The sequence below is a fragment of the Eublepharis macularius genome, chromosome 2 (assembly GCF_028583425.1).
Source record: "Eublepharis macularius isolate TG4126 chromosome 2, MPM_Emac_v1.0, whole genome shotgun sequence".
Lineage (NCBI taxonomy): Eukaryota > Metazoa > Chordata > Lepidosauria > Squamata > Eublepharidae > Eublepharis > Eublepharis macularius.
The window spans coordinates 11,750,999-11,773,743 of NC_072791.1; the positions used below are offsets into that span (position 1 = coordinate 11,750,999).

General features: G+C 42.4%; 2 protein-coding genes across 2 annotated transcripts in view; both read right to left on the reverse strand.

The window, feature by feature from the left end:
- Positions 1-7,574, reverse strand: part of LOC129324808 (zinc finger protein 420-like) — a 35,545-nt gene extending 27,971 nt beyond the window's left edge. Inside the window, exons 1-5 of the mRNA XM_054972215.1 lie at positions 7,527-7,574; positions 3,316-3,817; positions 3,111-3,150; positions 2,320-2,399; positions 1,937-2,063 (exon numbers count right to left, since the gene is read on the reverse strand). Coding sequence (XP_054828190.1) covers positions 1,937-2,063; positions 2,320-2,399; positions 3,111-3,150; positions 3,316-3,729 — 661 coding nt within the window. The 5' untranslated portion in view covers positions 3,730-3,817; positions 7,527-7,574. The remainder of the gene's footprint in view (positions 1-1,936; positions 2,064-2,319; positions 2,400-3,110; positions 3,151-3,315; positions 3,818-7,526) is intronic.
- An 8,370-nt stretch (positions 7,575-15,944) lies between these two features.
- LOC129324811 (zinc finger protein 420-like) overlaps positions 15,945-22,745 on the reverse strand; it is a 37,617-nt gene continuing 30,816 nt past the window's right edge. The window contains exon 6 of the mRNA XM_054972217.1: positions 15,945-20,926. Within this exon, the coding sequence (XP_054828192.1) occupies positions 19,238-20,926 (1,689 nt within the window). The 3' untranslated portion in view covers positions 15,945-19,237. The remainder of the gene's footprint in view (positions 20,927-22,745) is intronic.

Below are 22,745 nucleotides of genomic sequence, written 5' to 3' on the forward strand. Positions count from 1 at the left end.
TGCCATAAGGTGGTGGACAACCTTAGCAGGGAGGGATTCAGATTTTATTCTTCTCCATTTTCCAGCTGGTGGAGGCCAAGCCTGACCTCAACCATATGCCTGGTGGAACATCTCTGTCTTACAGGCCCGGCAAAATGGTAACACATCCTGCCGGGCCCTGATCTCAGTTGACAAGAGAGTTGCACCAGGCTGGGGCCAGGACCGAGAATGCCCTGGCTCTGGTTGAGGCCAGGCGGGCCTCCTTGGGGCCAGGGACCACCAATAGATGTTTCTTTCCCAATCGGAGCATCCTCTGGGGCACATAAGGGGAGAGGCGGTCTCGCAAATACACTGGTCCTAGTCCGCATAGGGCTCTATAGGTTAATACCAAAACCTTGAACCTGATCCGGTATTCCACTGCCAACCAATGCAGCTGGCGCAATATAGGTGTCATATGCGCTCCAATTGGGGCTCCTACAATAACACGTGCTGCTGCATTTTGAACCAGCTGCAGTTTCTTGGTCAGGCTCAAGGGAAGCCCCATGTAGAGCGAGTTACGGTAGTCCAACCTAGAGATGACTGTTGCCTGGATCACTGTAGTTAAGTCGCTGACTGAGAGGTACGGGACAAGCCGCCTGGTCCATCGTAGATGGAAAAAAGAGGACCTGGCAACCGCTGCAACCTGAGCCTCCATTTTCAAGGAGGCATCCAGAATCACCCCCAAATTCCTAACCGACGACACTGGCGTAAGTGGTGCTCCATCGAGGGTTGGGAGTCGGAGTCCGGCACCTAACCCTCTGCGACTCAAATACAGGCCCTCCGTCTTCATAGGATTTAATTTCAGTCGACTCTGTTTCAACCAACCAGTCACAGCATCAAAGGCATGCTCCAGGACATCTGCAGCCAAGCCAGGCTGGCCATCCTTCGTCAGGTATAACTAGGTGTCATCTGCATATTGATGACACCCAAGTCCAAAGCTCCGCACCAACTGGGCAAGGAGGCGCATATAGATGTTAAACGGCAATGGAGAGAGTATTGCCCCCGGTGACACTGCACACCATAGGTTGGTAGGATGACAGTCTGTGCCCAAGTGCCACCCTCTGTCCCTGACCGTGGAGAAAGGATACCAGCCACTGCGAGGCAACCCCGCGTATCCCCACGTCGGCGAGGCAGCGGGTCAGAAGTTCATAATCGACTGTATCGAACGCTGCCAACAAATCCAATAATATCAGTAGTGCCGATCCACCTCAATCCAGGTGTCTGCGGAGATCATCCATGAGGGCGACCAGCAATGTCTCCGTCCCATGCCCTGGGCGGAAACCAGACCGAAAGGGACCTAGGGCTGAGATTTCATTCAGAGATCACTGAATGAATGAACCCCTGTTCTGAATGCTTATTTAAATTTTGTTATTGATGATTCATGTTATGTTATCTGGAGAAAGATCTAGATAAATAAATAAATGTTGAATACAATTGGGCAGTCTATACGATTTCCCCCAAGATTAGGCACCAATAAACCTACATTTTGTTCTGTGTTCTAACCATTTGAGAAAACTTTCCTATCTATTCTTGGCTGTTACCTCTTCAAAAATCTTTCAGCTCTCCAGTGACTGAAGGTTAGCCAGATACACCAGAAAATGGTCTGCACTACACAAAAATATTCATACCTAAAACGAAGGCCCTATATAAATGTAAACACTATTACAGTTATTTAAAATTATGGTCTCCTTAGTTGCTCTGGAAGGCCTACGAAGAAGTCCTGTTCACATCCCATAAACTGTTCCTTTTAGTTTACAAACCAATATTTTAGCTTACAAACTAATCCACTAGAGAAGCAAAACTTCCTCTGTCCTCGTGGAGAGCCACCTTACTCTCCTATTGAGAGTGGAAAAGCCCTTCTTAGAAGGAGCGATTTCTGGCTTCAGGATCTGTGAAGTAAGGGAAAGGGGACCCTTACCCAGAGAGGCCACATTCTGAAAATTCTCCTCCATGACTTCCTTGTGAAGGCTTCTTTTTTCCAGATCCAGTAGAGCCCACTCCTCCTCAGTGAAATGAACAGACACGTCCTCAAAGGTCACCAGACCCTGAAAAGAGAAAAAAAAGAAAACCTCTATTTACTCAGATAATGGAACAAATCTTCCCCTTATGAGGACAAGCCAAGAGGACTATAATTAGAAGCTTTCTTGCAGCACTGAAACTTCCATTGGACCTTTCCATTGTCCTTCTGGTGAACGGCACAGATAGCAAGCAAGGGAAAGAGAGCAAAGGGGTCTCTCTGGGCTAGGGAGAGGTTGGTGGTTCATGGAGGCATTTGGGGACAAGAATTGCAATTCCACTTACCTGCTCTGGCCACATAGGAGCTGCTTTCTCTCTGTTGCAAAGAGATGGCAAAGAACGTATCGTTGGTTTCAAGGCCTCCCCTAAAAGGATCAAATGGTAAACGGAAGACAGTGGAAGCATTTCAAGTATTTAGTATTTCATTTCCTTGTTTGGGAAGAAAAGGTTCTCCCTCCCTTGCTTTGTGCTCACAACTACCCTTGCATCCTTATATAATTGTTTGATTCCATATATTTGCAAAATCCAATCTTACTACAGGTATCACAGACATATAATATATGCCTATTTCTCCAGTGGTATAGAATGCACAGACTGAAGATGGAAGAACTCTGAAACGCAACAAACAGGCCGCTCTAAACCCACCGATACAACTGCAGTTACTACGGCATAAGATCTTCTAAAGGCTTATAGTTTTGTTCCTCTTTTTATTGACCCCTCACGCTATCTCCCTAATTTTTCACATCAATTTACATTAATCATCACTTATAACTTTATCATGGTTAAGGGATAAATCCCTATTATTTTTCTTTATTTGCAACCACAAACCTACTAGCATTTTTACCAAGTAGTTACACGACTGGTTAACCATTTTACTCTTTCACAAATATAATACAACTGGAGAGAGGTTATGGCATAAATCATTATTCTTCTAAATGGATATTTCTAAACTGAGAAGCACGAGTGAGCATCTTTCCCACACTAGACCAATGGGTAGAATGGGTAGAGGAAATAAAAGCAACCCACCTACGCTCAAAGAGGCCATCCAATAAGTACAACAGCCCTTTTGATCTTACCCAAAAAAGCTGCCCCGTAGCAAAAGTTGATCTCCTGCACCTGAAAGAGAAGTGGGGATACCACAAAGGAGAAAATGTTGAGAAAAGGAACAGGAAAAAGGCAGGGGGCGGGTTCCTAAAATAGTTGGGGCCATCTTTATGGATTTCGAGGGTTTCCTTAATAATATCTTGTGCCCCACATACTACCTAGAGGAATCCCTCTTACCTGCTTATCTTGATTCTCATCTTCTGCATGGTTCAGGAGGAACCCTTCTGCCAGGGCCACTGCCTGGGAACTGGTAGCTGGCCCGCATTCCCTGATCCAGTTCTCCATCTCTGGGGGCAGGATAGCCAGGAACTGCTCCAGGATCACCCGGTCCAGGATCTCCTTCTTGCTGTGCCTCTCTGGCTTCAGCCACTCAACACAAAGGCGGTGGAGTTCGCTGCAGACCTTTCGGGGCCCTTCAGCCTCCTGGTAACGGAAGTGCCTGAATTGCTGTTTCTCCACATCTGAAGGGGGAAAATCCTCTCCCAGGCTCTTCTGAACGGTTCCTTCCCACAGTTCTCGTCTGTTCCCAGCCTGGGTAGCATCAGGGCCTTTTTTTGCTCCTGGACCGACTGAGTCCAGCTCTCCCCTCATCCTCTCCAAAGCCTCCCCCTGGACCAGTGGATCAGCTTCCTCCTCTGCCAGATTCTTCTATCAAGGAAGGTGGTGAATCTATGACCTCCTGCAAAGAGAAGACTGGTCTATTGGACAGAGAAATATGGACACCCGCATCTAAAGAGGTGACCCATGACTCACGAAAGGTCATGGACTGTCCTGGAATCAAAGAGGTTTGTAGATATGAAGCCAGATGTAGCAAGTCAAGATGTGCTTCCATACAGCAAGCAAAAAGCCTCCCCTCTGCTTAATAAAAACATGTTATATGCTAATAGGCAAGTGGCCCTGATCTGAGGAAACTTAAATCTAGAAATTGGAGTCATGAACTGAGAAGACAGATCTTCCAACGAACCTGAAAAATGTCATTGGTTTGCAGAAAAACCTGAAATCTTTTAAGTGTTTTAAAATAACCCAAAATGATAAAAGGAGTGCCTGTAGCTTTAACCAGATGGCCTCAATGGCTGTTGCCAGGCAACCATGACTGGTCACCCAGTATTCCAGGCTTGGTTTCGGTCAGTAAAATGCAGGGGGAAGGGACAGGGCCCTTTCTGGGGTTGTTTTGGCCTCTGAGGGAAGATTCATTGGGGCCAGGCTGTCCGCTTGATACCACATGACTTGCATGACTTACCCAGGCCTGGCAGCTTGCTACTGTTCAAATGCAGCCCCATCCTGCAAAAGCCAGTGTAGTACATTGGTCAGAGTTGCAGAGTAGGATCTGGGAGACCCAGGTTCAAATCACCACTCCATTGCAGAAGCTCATTGGATTACATTGATCCAATCACACACTACAGCCTAACCTACCTTGCAGGGTTGTTGTGATGTTAATATGGAGTCAAGGAGAATGATGTCAGCTGCTTTGGTCTCTCATTGTGGAGCAACACAATATATAAATGACGTAAGTAATAAATAGATAGAGATGATTATATAGATGAAAATGAGGGGCAGATAAAAGGTAAGTTGTTTAGTGGGTATGAAGGAGAGAAGGATGTAGGGGAAAGAGTGCACTTGGAAGCTGCCTGGAGGAGGGAAAGAGGAAATAGCATCAGGAAGGGTATATAGGGAAACATGAAAGGGGAAAGGGGAAGAAGGGGGCAGAGAAAGGTAAGCGGGAAAGAGAGAAGGAAGCAGGAAACTCTACATATGATAAGTTGGAAGAGGTTTTATGCTGACTAAATGTTTTTAAAGGTACTTTTTAAAGTAAAGAGGAGTTGATCTTGATAGGATGCTTTCAATCTACAAAGCCCTATATGCTGTCATTCAAGGATTTATGTTTTCATACTCAGGCGAGGTTTTTTTATGCTGGACTTTTAATTAATACCTGTTAATCTTTTTTGCTTTCATTACAATGTGCTTTTTGAGCTATCTTTGTCATAGAAAGAAGAAAAACCAGACAGAGATCTCAGTGGCTCATCTGAGAAACCCAAGTCCAACCTGTGACGTCACAAGGCTTGCAGATTCGTTAAGAAAGGATCAGATCGTCCGAGGTGCCCATCATTTGAAGAGAGGTTTTTCAAAAGGAATGAGTTGATCTGTGAATAATATCTTGATACGGTGCTTTCAGTCTGTGTGTGTGTATGTGTTGCCCTCAAGTCAGAGATGACTTGAGGGCATGGCGACCCCCTTTTGGGGTTTTCATGGCAAGAAACTATCAGAGGTGGTTTGCCATTGCCTGCCTCTGCAATCCTGGTCTTCACTGAAGGTCCCCCATCCAATTACTAACCAAGGTCAACCCTGCTTAGCTTCTGAGATCTGAAGAGATCAGGCTCACCTGGGCTATCCAAGTCAGGCTATTTTTAGTCTTCAAAGCCCTATTCGTTGTCATTCAAGGATCTATGTTTTGATGCTTGGGCAAGTTTTTTTATGCTGGAATTTCAATTAATACCTGATAATCTTTTTTGCTTTCATTACAGTATGCTTTTTAAGTTGCCTCAGTCAAGCTCCCTGGAGAGGCAGCTTAAAAGTTCTCTAAGGAACTAAATATCTTTGTCATACAAAGAAGCAAAGCCAGGCAGAGATCTCAGTGGCTCATCTGAGAAACCCAAGTCCAACATGTGACTTCACAGGGCTTGCTGACACATTAAGAATGGATCAGATTGTCTGAGGTGCCCATGATTTGAAGAGGAGAGGTGGATTTCTAGAAGCCAAAGATCTTCCATTAGCAAAGGCAACTGAAGTTTGCCAGACTGCAGAAGTCACCCGGAAGTCTTCAGATTTTCAAGCAAGGAAATTCTTGCTGAGTCTGTGGGCAGAATTGTACCTTCAGAAAGCCATAACAGCATGAAGAGGGGAACTGTCCAAAAATCCAAGCTTCCTATTCCAGAACAGCAAGAAAAATCAGGAAGACTTCATGAGAACACAACTGCACTACAGCACACCGGGCTTATTTAAAAAAAATTACGGGACTGCCTTTCTATCGATGTCCACCATAGATAGAAAGTCCTCTGAGCAGGGCCTTCCGCTGGTCCTCTGAGCAGGGCCTTCTGCTGGTGCCACCCCTTCATTTATTCTTTCTCGGAAAGAGCTCTGTATAATTGATGGCTGCGTTACTCTGTGTTCCATTGAGCTTCTGGCAGGCTCACCCTTTGCTACCTAGTCTGGCTTCTGGCCACCTGGTATTGGTTTGTTGGATGAATGCAGGCTCCATCTTTTATTTCTCGGCCCATGCTGGGATCAAAAAGGGGCATCAAAAAGCAATCCCCATGAGGTTAGGTTCCCAGGGGCTACACCACACATGTATTGGGTTTAGTTAAGGCACGCTAACTAAACAAATTGCATGCAGAAAGCCTCTCATCCACGTTAAAGAATGAATGTTTATTTATTTAGAGAAATACATTAACTAAAGTTTAGTGGAGAGAAAGAGTTAGTAACTAATCTAACTAGCTAGGATGGCTCCTGGTTGATAGCAGGCCATCTGCTTCATTTGTCCTAGGAGGAGACACCATGCTGCCTCTCCTGGTGCCCGCAGGGAAGAAGAGAGAGGAGGAAAGAAAGAAAGTAAGTTCCCCTGGAATACATTCTACCAGTCAGAGAAAGTGAGTGATAGCAGAGTAGCCAGGAAGGAAACTCATACTATCTACTTAACTCTATGGTTCTTGCCTTCCTTTTGCTCTCCTTGCAGTCTTGAAGGTCTGTGCCAAAGATATTGCCAGTCCCTTCTTCTATCAACATGCACTTTCTGTGTAGTGCCCCCCCTTACAGAACGACCTACCTGAGCAATTCAAGAAAGCTCCCCCTCTCCTGGCTTTCTGCAAACTGTGAAAATGAAATGATTTAGGAGGAGTGGTGTGGGTTGTTGTTGTTGTTGTTGTTTTGAGGCGATGGGACTGGGTTGTAAGAAAAGGCTCAGAGAGGTGGTCTGGAAAAGGGACTGGGACTGTAAACTCCACAAAATTTGCTTAGATCCTACTCCTGACAGTTCACTAAAGACCCACCGAATTACAGGAAGACTTGACCCTGGAATCCAATTCTATGCGTCCCCCCAAAAAAGCTCCCCCTCCCCAGCCACTCTCTGTTGTTTCCTGGTGGGAAACCATCAAGCCAGAGAATCTCTATTCCCTTTAGTAAAGCAAGGGGAGGGCTGAGGCTTGCCTAGCTGCAGAGTTTAAAAGGTGGCCGGAGATGCCTCCCTTATTGCAAAAAGGACTCCGCTCCACCCCCAGGTAAGAGGAGCTGCCAGAGAGCCGGAAGGAAAGCCCTGGAGGTGAACGGAGCCCTCTGGCTACTAAGGCCAAAAGCAGGCAGGCATCTTGCAAAGGAAATATTTGTCCATTGCTTACCTCTTTTTAAAAAGTCCTCCAATGTTGCCACTCCTCCATCATTCCAACTCTGGAAGCGACTGCTACAAATCAGGTGACTTTCTCCCTTCAAGCCTCTCTAGGAATGGAGACTCTTTCCCTTTAACCCTTAGGTTGACTCTCCAGAAGGCAGAAAGGACCCACTTTTGGCTTTGCCCTGCAGATTGCGCGTTTTTGCATTAAACAAAATAAAACCAACCATCACATGGTAGAAATTTTCTTAGTCTACAAAAATTGATCGGGAGAAGTTAGCCGTGTTAGTCTCTAGCTGCAAAATAGTAAAGTGTCCAGTAGGAACTAATCGACTTTATTTTTGCTACAATAAAGTTGGTTAGTCTTAAAGCTGCTACTAGATTCTTTTCTGTTTTGCAATGTCTTCAACACATCCTTCGGTGTTTTTTTTTCCCAGAACCACTATCTGTTTAAAGTCGGTTCCGGCCCATTCCGGCTTTTATCCCGTCATAGTTTAATTGTGGGTTGTTGTTTTCTTCTGAGCTTTGTGTTTGTGATTCCCCCTTCATTTTGTGTCAATGTCAAAATGCACCCTCCTTGGGCAGGACGAAGCGAGTCTTTTTAGCTTTCTGGAGAGTCAACCTAAGGGTTAAAGGAAGGAGCATCAGTTCCTAGAGAGGCCTGGAGAGAGAAAGTCACCTGACTTGTTCAGTCACTTCCTGTGTTGTGTGGGGGAAGGGGAGGAGAGGCAGCTTTGGAGGACTTTTTAAAAAGAGGCAAGCAGTGGACTAATGTTTCCTTTGCAAAAGGCCTCCCTGCTTTTGGCATTACTAGCCAGAGGATCTCCAGGACTTACCTGTTTGCTCTCTGCCAGCTCCTCTTCCCTGGGAGTAGATGCAGAGGAGTTAGCCGTGTTAGTCTGTAGTAGCAAAATCAAAAAGAGTCCAGTCGCACCTTTAAGACTAACCAACTTTATTGTAGCATAAGCTTTCGAGAATCACAGTTCTCTTCGTCAGATGACGAAGAGAACTGTGATTCTCGAAAGCTTATGCTACAATAGCGTTGGTTAGTCTTAAAGGTGCGACTGGACTCTTTTTGATTTCCCTGGGAGTGGAGCTGAGTCCTTCTTGCAATAAGGGAGGCAGCTCCTGCTGTTTTTCCTCTTCTGCGTTGGGCTGCTGTCTGCAGTCTCTAGCAAAATAGCCTCTCTTTTGGCATCTCTTCATTTTATTTTTATTTGAAATATATAATTTACAGAGTGTAAGCCAATATGATCAATTGCTGGGACAGTCAATAAACAGTACATTGAATAAATAATGCATCCGAAATTTGAAGAAGCAGAAATCTGACACAGAGCTGAAAGTTTGCTGAAAGAAAACATAAGTGAAGGGGCATGACATATTAACAAACCAGAGCAACTATCCCATAGGAGCATTAGTACAGCAAAAGGCAGTGCACAGTGGTATAAACTACAGTCCCTATCCCTTTAGCAACACATCTCTCGGAACCTTTTGCTTACTGCCCAGTCCTATTGCCTGAGGGAAAAGCCCTCCTGAATAATTCAATTTGCATTCAAATTAGGGATTTTTACAAGGGGTGCCCCAAACTCACATGGCCATAGATATGTTGATTGATATGGTGAGTTTTGGGGGACCTTGTGTTAAAATCCTCAGGATGCATGAGGATCCCTCCCTTGGACTCTTCTTTTTGAGCTGTGACATCTTTATTCTGTTTCAGCAAGGAGGGATCCCTTTGCTGAGTATAGAGTCGTCAGGTGTATAACAATTTGGACAATAGTGGGCAACTGCAGATTTTGCCAGTTTTCAGAGTGGCACCTGCAGAAGGCCCTGCTCAGAGGAGCAAAGCTGTGGTGGGGCATAGAGAGGCAGTCCCATCATTCTTTCCATAAACGTGGTGCTGCTGTAGTGCAGTCGTGTTCCCACGTGGCCTTCCTATTTTTTCTTGCTATTCTGAAATCGTAAGTGTGGATTTTTGGAGGGTTCTCCTCTTCATTCTTCTGTGGCTTACTGAAAATACAGTTTTGGTGGCAGACTCAGCAGAGTTTTTCCTTGCCAGAAAATCTGTTGCTTTCCAGTCACTTCTGCAGCCTGGTGCACTTCAGTTGTTTTTGCTAATGCAAGATCTTTGGTTTCTAGAAATCCACCTCTCCTCTTCAGATCATGAGGACCTCAGATGATCTGATCCATGCTTAATGATCCATTCTTAAGCCCGGCAGAGTCACGTGTTGGTCTTGGGCCACCGAACTCTGAAAGATCTCAGCCTGTCTTTGCTTCCTTGTATGATAAAAGTATTTGTTTATTTAGAGAATTTTTATATTGCCTCTCCAGAGAACCGACTGAGTCAACTTAAAATGAAAATATAAAAGATTAACAGTTATTAATTAAACTTCCATGGGTGAACAAGGATTTGAACCTGGGTCTCCCAGACTCAAACCTCTACATCACAACCGAATTGAAGTAAAGGATCGCATAATTCCAATGCCAAAAAGCATGTACTGGTCACTGATTTGGTTTTGGGTTCAATTCAAGGTGCTGGTTATTCCTTCATGACCTGGGGCCCACTGATCCGAAGGACTTTCTCTCTGGGTATAAACCTTACATCAGCCCATGTGGGACTAGATGGGCTTGATGTGTGCATATGTTATGGTCTTAATGATCACCTGGCTTCTCAAACATCCCCTTGCAAGAGGAAACCCACAAATGTTATACAGAGGTGAATGGTTTGTTTATTTATTTACATTAGTTATAGCCTGACATTCTCACTTGGACTCAAGGCAGATTACACAGTGTAAGGCAATATGATCTATGGCGAGGACGTTCAAGAAACAATACAATTGGGTAAAGACTGTAGAAATTTGAAAACAAGGAGAAATCCAATGCAGAGTTGAAAACAATGGTGAGACAATACATACATTAATATTAAATGATAGGACTTGACTGATTTTGAGAAGATAATCATGCAGAGAAAGAATCACATCTTAGGCCAAATCTACAAACTTTTACTCTAATATGATAAAGAAACAGAACAAGTTAAAACCTGCGAGCTAAAATGGATGCAAAACTTGGGAGAAGAAATAACATTCCAACACAGGAAACTTTATGGACTAAGGGCATAACATTTACAGCAAGCCAAACACTGAGAGAAAATTGGTACAGCACATGTTCCTATACTGTCTATTTTATAGGGAAGTTTGTCTCAGATTCATTACCCCATTTTTTAATATGATCTCTGATCATATATCCACCAATAAAGCAAGTCTCCACTGGTTTCTATCTGATAAAAATTTCATGATTACATGTAAAGATGCTAAATTCTGTGCATTAATTCTTAAATGATGGAAATCACGTCTTTAAAGCTCTTAAAATCAATCCTTTTTTCACTTTTATTGTATTCTTGGTTTGATTGATTTTTATGCTGGTCTTAGGACCGTAATAAACGAATGATAATGATGGTATAAGATGTTTTTTCAGTGGTACATTTCCTCAAGATTTATTGAAAGAAAATGATAAGAAGTACTTAGGGACAACCTGGAAATGTAAAGAAGCAGACGTTCTTTTTTCATCTGTGGTGGACATGTAAAAAACCAAAAAAAAAAAAAGGAAAGATATACATGCTGAGATTCAGAGGATCTTAAAAATTGATTTTGCTATGAAACCTCAGAGTATGTGGTCAGGAATAATACCAGACGTTGACAGAACACTACACGACTTACTTAGGTTTCTGCTGACGGCGACAGGAGTGGTAATGGCAAGCGAATGGAAAGAAGAATGCCCAACCAGGGAAAGAAACTGTCAGAATATGTGGTAATGGCAAAATCGATGAGTTATATAAACAGAAAACCGATTAAAGAATTTGAAGAGAAATGGGGCAACTAGTTTGCTCACAACAGATAAAATTTAGAAGAAAAAAGAAAAAAATATTAAATGATGTATCCTGGATATCACCTCACTCGCAAGGGGAGGTCCCTAGTTTACAGTGGGCAAATATTCAGGGGTGTTGGCAAGCAACAAAGAGAGATTCCAGCATCCTGCCTTGCAGGGGTGTTGGAGGGGGGAAGGGCAAGCACTTCCCAACCTCAGACTTCCAGCCAGGGCTGCATGCCAGTGAGGCAGAGGGTCTCATGGAGGGCTGGGGGGAGACCCTCAGGGCCAAGCTACACATGACGAATGACACTTGAACAGCAAGTGTATTTCTCCCTGTTCACTTGCCCTCCACTCAATCCACTTGCCGTTCAAGTGTCATTCGTCATGTGTAGCTTGGCCCTCAGTCTCACTGACATGCAGTCCCAGTTAGAAAACTGAGGGTGGGAAGAGCTTGTCCACAGCCCAGCCCCTGGACTTACCTGGAGGAGGGGATGGGAGACGGCCAGGAGACAGCTGCCCGGTTGCCCCAGCAGGCTCCTAGGGGGGTGGGGTGGGGGGTGGAGGACTGGGTCAGGGTGAGCAGGCCAGCAAGTGGAGTGAGAGGGAGTCGGTGTGATGTATACCGTCCCTCCTTCCACAGAGCAGGGTCCTGCAGTATCCCTGACACCCCTTTGATGTCAGGGCCAGGCATGCCAGTGGCCTGCCCAGCAGCAGCCACAGCAAGCCCTGACACTAATGACCAATTTTTGAAATTTTCAGGATTCAACAAAAGCTGAAAGTCCACAAAGAAAGATGATGGATGCAGCTCAGTGCTGATGAAAGGAATGTTAACTCTCAAGAACTTGTACCCAGAAAGTATTACTCAAATTGCTATCCACAGGGAGGCTAGACTGTGAAAATCCTGTAGGTTCTTGATGTGAAGAACAGATGAGTAGGGTGTAGAGACAAAGACCAGCTTGTGACGCCAAGGAACCTGCGCCACACAGAGGAAGTAGCTGGAAAAAAGCGCTGCCAGGTTTTGGAGATTTTGGGACTATATTTATTGTGCTGATTTTCATGGTCTGGAATGCATTGTTCACAAAGTGAGGCAATGATAAGTGAACCAAAGACTGGAAGTGACAGGTGGCTGTCTCTGGGAGGGTGATGGGTCTGTGGTAAGGCTAATCACCTGTTAAACCTGTTTTGCAAAAAGACTATCAGAAAACCTAATTCTGGAAAATCATTTAAGTTTAAAGTCGGGAGGAAACTGATATTGACAAGGGGAGTTTTCCTAGTTTGCATAAAAGTTAAAAAGGCTTCCTAGAGGAGATTTGGAGAAATACAGCCCTAAGGTGTGGGGGAATAGCTAGATTAAGGACAGGTAATGATTTATTGCACTTTTGAAAGCAGGGTGGGGGAGGTGGAGAGGGCAAGAAAGCCCCACCCCCACGGAACTTTCTTCACATGGGCAGAAGCAGTGCTCGCAGCTGCAAGCTCACTGGAAGACACTCTGCTTGGCATTTTTTCATTTTGTAATCTACATTCAGTAGGGAAATAGATCTATATGACTGTGGCAGCATTACATCACTGCCTTCTTTATATATTAAAGTTATACACACATTGCTACATTGGAGGTATTGTCTTTCCTTTTATCTCATTCATAACTTTTTGAAATGGTAACATTAAAATTTCTAAATATTTGCAATACATTGCTGTCAGCCCATCTGGGCCTGTTGCTTTCTCCTTTAACATATTTTTATTGCCTGGAAGATTACTTAAATTATTACTTTTTAAATTATTTTTTAAAAATTTCTATGTTCTGGTATAAACTTTGTGATCGGAATGTCTTTTAAATAATCTCTTATTCCACTTTATATAACAAACTTCTTTTTATATAGTCCTGAGAGAGCATTAATAAATTGTAATTCTTTTTCTGCATATATAACTTGATCTCTGTTAATTGTTATTGGCACATCACACACGCAGGGCCCTTTGCAGAGAGTGCTGTTAACTCCTGTGGATTGCATCTTTCAGTCTGAGAATTCTCGTTCCTTCGAGAAGGGTTAATTGTTTTCTTTTGCTGTCTTAGAGGCCGAATCCACACGTCTCAAGTTTTCCGCTCCCCCCCCGCCCATTATTCGCTTCTCAGAGGGCTGTTCACATACTCTTACCTCAATCCCGCCATTCTCTCGTGTCTTTCGCGTTGTACCTCAAACGAATTTGTCATGTGTTCAAACGCTTCTCTTGAGCGGTTCTCACCGTGGATGTGGACAAATAGAAGCATTTCACAAGGAGACCGCGCCCTTCAAACCACCCCACCTCCGTGTTTTCAGCCTTTCTGGAACACCATCCCTCTTTGCCGTGCAATTATCAAGCTTTCCCACTCTCTCCGCAGCATGCCTGCCTACCCACCCTTTCCCTTTTTTTAAAAAAGGGGACTTTCCCAGCATTGTTGCACAATCCTGGCCATAAATCTTAATCGGGGTTCTCCAAAATCCCCATGGAGACATCAAGGAGTGGCGTCATTTCCATTTCCATGTCATTTTTAGGATGCCAAACAATCGGAAATATCGGTGGCTGTTAAAATTAATTTTTTTTAACTGTTGAAATTACTGATCTAGCGGAAATCTGTCATTCTCTAACATTACATTCAAGCGTCAAATAATTAGTCTGCCCATTTGGAGAGTTTGGATCACCCTCACCTTAAATATCAGTTCAAATTAGCCTGCCAGAATAATGGTCCAATGGATTTCAAAGAAAAAGGCATAGAATAACATTAACCAATCACAGGCATCATAGGGGTGTGGCCTCGCCATAGCAATTTAGCAAAAAAACGCTATAGCGGAAATCTGATGAAAAAATGAAAAAAAAATGAACGTGATGTCATCATTGGCAACATTGGATCTAAACCCGCCCCGTATTGCGCGATTCTATTAGGGATGTGGACGAAGTATAGTGCGAGGCAGCGGCAGTAAGAGAAGGGATGTGAACACAGACTGGGACATTGCGGGATAGAATCCAGCACGATTAATGCACATGAAAAGCGGAAGGTAGGGAAGTGTGGATTTGGCCAGAGTTTGACCTGCTATCTAGGGGTTTTCGATTGCTATTCCATTTCCACTGCTATTGTTTTAATCAGCCAAGGCTTCAAGAGGCGCCTGCTGGCTGAGCATTTATGCATGTTCTGTTGTGTTACAATAAACAATATTAGACTTGTTTAAGAACATTCTTGCAGTGATCTTATTTTTCCTAGTGTCAAGGTTTTCGTTCGCACACATGTACATGCCTTGGTAAGGGGCTAACAGAGCAACGAACCAACTCTGTCGTGAGTAGACATGGGAAAGAATGGAACCCCCCCCCCCCCGAAAACCCTGTTCGACGTTTGGCGCCATCCACGAACAACGAACAACGAACATGGATGAACATGAACTGTTCCCGGATATGTTCGTTGTTTGTTGTTCGTGGGACCCAGAACCATCCCCCCCAACCTCCCCCACTTAGCCCCTCCCCTCAAATCCACTTACCTGGCCCTTTAAAGATCCCTTTAAACTATCAGCTGGCAGGCGGCAGGGGGGAAATTCCCCCTGCCAACTGCCAGCTGATAGTTTAAAGGGCTGGGAGAGCAGTCGCACAGCCAGGCTGCCTGCCCAGTGCGAGAGAGGTGGGGAGATTCTCCCCATCCCTCACACCCAGGAGAATCTTCCCAATGTCCAATACCCACTAACTTTACAGGGGATATAGTTGTCACTGTCCTCCGAAGACCCCCCAAGTTTCATAGAGATTGCACCTCGGAAAAGGCATGATCCATGGGTTGTCACTTTCTCTTCACAGTGGCAAAAACGGGACTCTCTGCTGGAAGTACTTTGAAGGTTTAAAGCCAGAAGGAAAGCCAGAAGGAGTTCAGACAGAGTTCATTCCCTCCCTCCGGTTGCCAAGGGGATTGATTGCAGCAGGCTGCAGAAGGCAAGGAACAAGGCTTTTAGTGACCACCTGTTCGTTTAGAATGGGGCCTCACGAACAGCTTGCTCGTGAACAGCAGATCGGGGTGTTCATGGGTTTTTTCTGTTCGTAATGCTGTTCATGCCCATGTCTAGTTGTGAGTCACCCCAGGATACCAGAAAATTCTCACAACAATCTCCTTTCTTTATACGTGTTATTATTCTTTTTTCTTTCTCCTTCCTAAGACAATATGCCAAGTATCTACTAGGTTTGTTCGCAGTTTCAAAATGTCTTTGTTTTAAACATTTTAATTTTTTTCTGTACCTCCTCCATTTCTAACATATTTAGTTGATTTTTGAATTAATTTCTAATAATGTATTTTTATTGAATTTTTTAATGCTCTTGCTCCATTCTCTGGATTCTTTCTACTAATGTCTTAGTTCATTCTGTTCTTTTCTTCTTAGCAGCAACTGTTAATAGAATTCTTGTAATGAAAGCTTTGCTAGCTGCCCAAATTGTAACTGAAGACCTTCCTTCTGTATTATTTAGTTTAAAAAATTTAGTTTAAAAAATCAGCTCTGATCCTGCTTGCAGGGGGAGTGGACTATAAATAAAATAAAATAAAATAAAAATAAATTCTTCCAGCTCCTTTTTACACTTATTTATTATATATCATCTTGTAATAGAAGAGCATCATTTAGTTTACATCTGCCTCTTATTTTTTTTCTATTCCATTGCCAAACTACCTCTATGGGATCGTGATCTGTGAATGTTTTCAGTTGAATCTCTGCTTTGTCTAAATTTATTGCTAGGCTTTTTGATATCCAACACGCATTTATTCTTGAGTGTGTTTGATGTACATCAGAAAATAATGTAAAATCTCTATCTTCCAGGTGTCTTCTAAGTTTAGCATTTTGAAACATTGGAATACATTTTCCAGTAATTTTCGACGTTGAGAGTTTCTGGACCTGTCCTTCTTTGGATTTAAAACTCCCTTCATGTTTCCAAAAACCATTATTTCTTTATCTTGAAATTCTAAGAGTTTGGAAAAAATTCTTAAAGAATTTCACTTTAGCATTGTTTGGCGTATATATTGTTGCTAACATGCATACCTTACCTTCCAGGAGTCTCATTTTTAAAATTAAATATTTTCCCTCTGAATCTCTTAATTCTTCTATTCTACTTGCGGCTTGTTTATACAGAGTGCTTTTTGTTTGGTGTTGAGGCAAAATATACATTGCGTAATTTCTTATTATTTAAAATATGTTCAGGTTTCTTCTTTATGTGAGTTTCTTGTAAGCATAAAATATCTGCATTCAGTTGGTTAAAAAATTTTCTATGTTTTGTAGGAGTTCAGCCCATTAATTTTTTCTTATACTATTTTTAATTTATCAATTTTGTCCCATTATTGATGCCATGGCCTTTTAATAATAATAATAATGACATTCAATTTATATACTGCCCTTCAGGATGACTTAACACCCACTCAGAGCAGTTTACAAAGTATGTCATCATTATCCCCCCTACAAAACTCCCTGGGAGGTGGGTGGGGCTGAGAGAGCTAGAAGCTGTGACTGACCCAAGGTCACCCAGCTGGCTTCAAGTGGAGGAGTGAAGAATCAAACCCAGTTCGCCAGATTAGAGTCCCACACTCTTAACCACTACACCAAACTGGCTTTTCTTCTCCTGAGCTCTTAAAGAAACGTTGCTTTAGAGAACCTGAAGTTTTTCCTTCAGTTCCTCCATGTGGATCCTCCGTTTGCAATTCTTCAGCCATTAACTTGGCTTGTTCTTCTATTTGGATTATGTTCCTTTCCGTACATGTACCTCTATTTCCAGTGGTTCCAGTTTATTTCCTTTTCTTGTCGAATTTTTCTCAAAAAGTTAAAATCTGTTCTTTTGCTGAATACAGTTGGTGGTAAGTCCTGAAAAATCTGCACTTCTTTTCCTGCTACTGTAAATGAGAATTCTCTTGTTGCATCTAGCATTGTGTCTTGTGTTTTCTTATGAGTAAAGCAAACCAATAAATGTCGAGATAGCTTATTCTTGAGTGAAAATCTTGAATGCCCTTGTAGCAGTTCCTGAAATCTCTCTTCCAAGTCTGGCCTCCCAAAATCTTCTGGTATGCCTCTAAAATGTAGCTTATTAGGTCTATATTGAATTTCCAAGACTTTGATTCTTTGTTCTTCTTTCTCAATCGATAATCTTGTCTTTCTAGATATATGTGATTTTTGTTTTCCTTTTTAATATTTAGAATTTCTTGTGTTTTAATCTTGTAGTTTTGCATTAATTTTTGGCAGTCCAGCTGATAGTTCATGGCATGCTTTTTAAATATGTTTCTTAGTTCCTTCTTCAAATTCTTTAATATTTTTCTGAAAACTCTGAATGCTCTTCTGAGATCTTTCCTCTAATTGATGCATTTGCTTCACCAATAGTCTTTATACGTCTTTATAAATAAGTCTTTATAAATAAAAGTAGAGAGAAGTGAAAAATAAAAAGTGTAGCTTATTTCCTAGTTGTCATTTCATAATCATAATTATGTTATCAGCAAAACATTTTGTACCTTCTATTGATATTTAAATTTGATAAGAAAACTTAATAAAGAAAAGGAGAGGAGAGATAAAGGAGAATAGAATGGGGAGAGAAAGGAAAAAAGAAACATAAAAGGAGAGTCTATAATAATCCAGGAAAAGCCAAAAAGTCAAAAGTAACAAATGGAAGGCTTGCCCAGCAGCAATAATATTTTCCAATGTCCTGATTCCTTTGTTTTTCATGTTGCCTGAAGAAAAAGGGGTGGGGGGAGGAACGACGTCCACAGTCTAGCTATTTTTGTCTACTAGAAATTGTCAGAGATGGTGTTCTAATTGATAACATTCAGCATAAAAAAGTAATTAATTTCTTTTCTATCCTCCTGTTAAGCCATCTGTTTGTTGAATATGCCAAGTTGCTCTTTGGTGTGTCATATCAGAGCTGGCAGGCAGTGAGGGGAAGGGGAAGAACAAATAGTTGTTAGTTCACAACAAAAATGATTCTGCAGTTCCTGGTCCACAGAAAAAATAATTCACAGATATGTGCAGTGAGATAGAATATAGCCAGAAGGTAAGAATACAAATTATTCCATGCTTCTGATGTTTCCGCTCTGTTTAAGGTTAGAGCTTTTTTGAAAGAAGTAATTAACTTAAGCTAGGCACAATTCAATACTTTATCTCTGCACTGTTACAAATCTCTAATAGATCAGTTCTCTATACTTTGTACTTTTTAAGTCCATAAATTTCAGAAACTCTCTTTCCAGTGAAGTCAGGTGCTGCTGGGGATTTACCAGCATTCCAACAGAAATCTTTAGAAATGAGCCAAAAAAATTACAGATTTGTGAAAAACAAGAAAAAAGCAAAAAACAGGTAGAAATAGGGTGGTCAAACTTTACTGGCAAAGGCCCCTTATTCTCTGCTGACTTTGGTTTTATCAGAACCCCGGTGGGGTCTGAATAAATCATGCCTCCTCCTATGGATTCACCTATCAGTTAGGTCTCCCCCATAGGGAGAGGTATATGAGTAGAGGAATAAATTCCCTCTACATGGCATAAATATACCTACAGCAAGATAAGTCTAGGGTGTTTTAGAAATGCTACTGTTCAGGTCGTCATTTCCCCGAATCTCTGAAAAGAAAAGTTTCTTCCAGACTCTTAACCTTTATGTGATTTCTCTGCTGAGTGGATTCATTGATGCACGATAAGGCCTGAACTCCAAGAAAAGCTCTTTTCACACTCCACACATTATATTGTTCCTCCGTTGTGTGGGTTCATTGAGGGTGAGTAAGCTCTGTACTCTAAGCAAACATCTTTCCACACTCTATGCATCATATGGTTTCTCCCTTCTGTGAATATGTCAATGGGCAGTAAGATTTGTCCTCTAAACAAAGCTTTTTCCACCCTCCACAATTTTATATGGTTACTCCAGTGTGGATACATTGATGGACATTAAGGTGTGTCCTCTGAGCAAAGCTCATTCCACACACTACACATTTATACGGTTTCTCTCCCGTGTGGATTCGTCGATGGACAGTAAGACGTCTATTGTGAGCAAAGCTCTTCCCACACTCCATGCATTTATATGGTTTCTCCCCTGTGTGGATTCGGTGATGGTTAGTAAGATCTGTACTCCAAACAAATGTCTTTCCACACTCCATGCATTTAAATGGTTTCTCCCCTGTGTGGATAAGTCGATGGACAGTAAGGTGGGCCATCTGAGGAAAACTCTTCCCACACTCCACACATTTATATGGTTTCTCCCCTGTGTGGATTCGTTGATGGACAGTAAGGTGGCCCCTCTGAGGAAAGCTCTTCCCACAGTCCACACAATTATATGGTTTCTCCCCTGTGTGGATTCGTTGATGGACATTAAGCTTTGAACTCTCAGAAAACATCTTTCCACACTCCATGCATTTATGTGGCTTCTTCCTTTTGTGGATTCGTTGATGGACAGTAAGATGTGTATTCTGAGCAAAGGTCTTCCCACACTCCTCGAATTTATATGGTTTCTCTGATGTGTGGATTCCTAGATGGTATGTTAGCTGTGTACTGTGAGCAAAAGTCTTCCCACACTCCACACATTTACATGGTTTCTCCCCTGTGTGGATTCTTCGATGGACATTAAGCTTTGTACTCTCAGAAAACATCTTTCCACAATCCATGCATTTATATGGTTTCTCTCCTGTGTGGATTCGTCGATGCATAAAAAGGTGGGCTCTCTGAGTAAAGCTCTTCCCACACTCCACACAGTTATATGGTTTCTCTCCTGTGTGGATTCGTATATGGTCAGTAAGTTCTGGACACCTAGTAAACCTCTTTCCACACTCCATGCATTTATATGGCTTCTCTCCTGTGTGGATTCGCTGATGGACAGTAAGATATGTATTCCGAGCAAAGCTCTTTCCACACTCCATGCATTTATATGGTTTCTCCCCAGTATGGATTCGTTGATGAGCAGCAAGCGATAGACTCTGAGCAAAGCTCTTCCCACACTCCACACATTTACATGGTTTCTCCCCTGTGTGGATTCTTCGATGGATAGTAAGTTTTGACTTTTCAGCAAAGCACCTCCCACAATCCACACATTTATATGGCCTCTCCCCTGTGTGGATTCGTCGATGGACAGTAAGATATGTATTTCGAGCAAAGCTCTTCCCACACTCCATACATTTATGTGGTTTTTCCCCTGTGTGGATTCGTCGATGGTCAGTAAGATATGTATTCCGAATAAAGCTCTTCCCACACTCCAAACATTTATATGGTTTCTCCCCTAAGTGGATTCGTCGATGGATAGTAAGTTGTTGACCCTCAATAAAGCTCTTCCCACACTCCATACATTTATATGGTTTCTCCCCTGTATGGGTTCGTCGATGGACAGTAAGATGTGAATTGTGAGCAAAGCTCTTCCCGCACTCCACACATTTATATGGCTTCTCCCCTGTGTGGATTCGTCGATGGACGGTAAGATGTGCATTCCGAGCAAAGTTTTTACCACACTCCATGCATTTATATGGTTTCTCCCCTGTGTGGATTCGTCGATGGATAGTAAGCTGTTGACTCCGAACAAAGCTCTTCCCACACTCCACGCATTCATAAGGTTTCTCCCTGGTATGGATTTGTTGACAGGATGATTCCTCCTTCTTCTCTTTTGTCCCATTGCTTCTCTGCTGTTCCCCTTCCAATGGGAGTTGTTTTAGTTCTCCCTTAGGCTTTCTCTGGGGACCATCTGCTGCTGGAATAAAGAGAGGACTGGTAAGACTTAAAAAAAAAAGTAGAATAAAGGGTCAAAGGCCATTAACAATTCTTGATAAGAATAGAAGATGAATCACTTAAAGAAGTGACATATACTGTAAGGTATTAAGTTTTGAGTATTTCATGTAGGGTAAACAGAAAAAGAGAGCAGGAAGGGATTCAAAGGGTCATCTTGCCCAACCTCATGGACAAAGCAGGAAATTCACAGCTAACCCCCCTCTACTCCCTCAGTGACCCCTGCCCTATGGCCAGAGGAACAAAACACAAGAGGCTTTCCCCAGTAATAACCGTCCCAGTACACAAACTATACACGGGGGGAAAAATGACAGTCACCTGAAAAAATAGTATATACAAATGCAATTCTTTTTATAAATATTTTCACATAATTAAAGATGAAAAAATATCATTAAGATAAGTGCTCATTACCCCCAATGGAGGAAACAAACAACTCAGTCCACAGCGTCCTACAGGAAGAGTCTCTAACTTCCGTGTTAATTTCACTTAGACACTGAAGATATTGACAAATAACCACTTCTGGAATTGACCCTCTACATCCAGGAATGGAAACAATTTGTCACTGGCTGTCCTCCACTGACCAGAAGGAACCACCAGTCAAAGGTAAGTGTGTTGAATAGTTACCCTCAAATAATACTTTTTGAATTGTATTTTCTCTTTCTTTGCAGATTGGTGGAACTACGAAGATGTAAAGGGTCCCCCGAAGGGGTCCCCCCGCCCAACAAGTCGGCTTGTTTCGTGTTCTATCCACTTCCTCAGGGGCCAGATGTTTCTCCACCAAAGGAACACTTTTCTGCAAATAAACATATTTATAAAAATAACTGCTATCTCTTCATTGTGAACAAATACACTTGATAAACAGAGCAATCAATGACTCACCAAAGAATCACCACAAACAATCTCTCGTGCATTCTTATTCAGCACACATCAAAATGGTCAGTATAACCACCACACCCGACTTAACCTTAAATACATAGCAGCCAACACAATTTAAAGTGACAGTTTGGCTTCAAAGAGGATAACTAATTAAAGTTACAGTACCACAACTCAATACACACAATTGTTGCAAAAATGCCCCAAGGGCGTACAATCAGTTTACAAAAAACAAGATAAATTCCAGTCCACGTTCAAACCCCTTGGGTGTAAACAACCCGATCTGTGAATCCATTCTACTTACCGTCTCAAAAAGTCCCTCTGCCTAGAGAATATCCAAGAATCTCTTGGAGAGACAAACAAAACCGTAAATTTAAATTCAGTCTCATCCTTATGGTGATTGAGAAAATGTTCAGTGATTATGTGAAAATATTTATAAAAAGAATTGCATTTGTATATACTATTTTTTCAGGTGACTGTTATTCCCCCCCCCCCCCCCGTGTATAGTTTGTGTATAGTTTGTGTATTACTATGGCCAGAGGAGGCAAAAAGCCCTCTAGGGTTTGGGGCCAATCTGGCCTGGAGGGAAATTCTTTTCTCACCTCAAAGTGGCTATCAGCATTACCCTGGGAACGTAAGAAAAGGCTTAAGAAACCTAAACTTAAAATGAATCTAAATTGAAGGGTTTAGTATTTAAACTGCTAAATATAGAACACACACACACTATATATATATAAAAATATACGTATGCACACACACAAACACAATTATTACAAACCT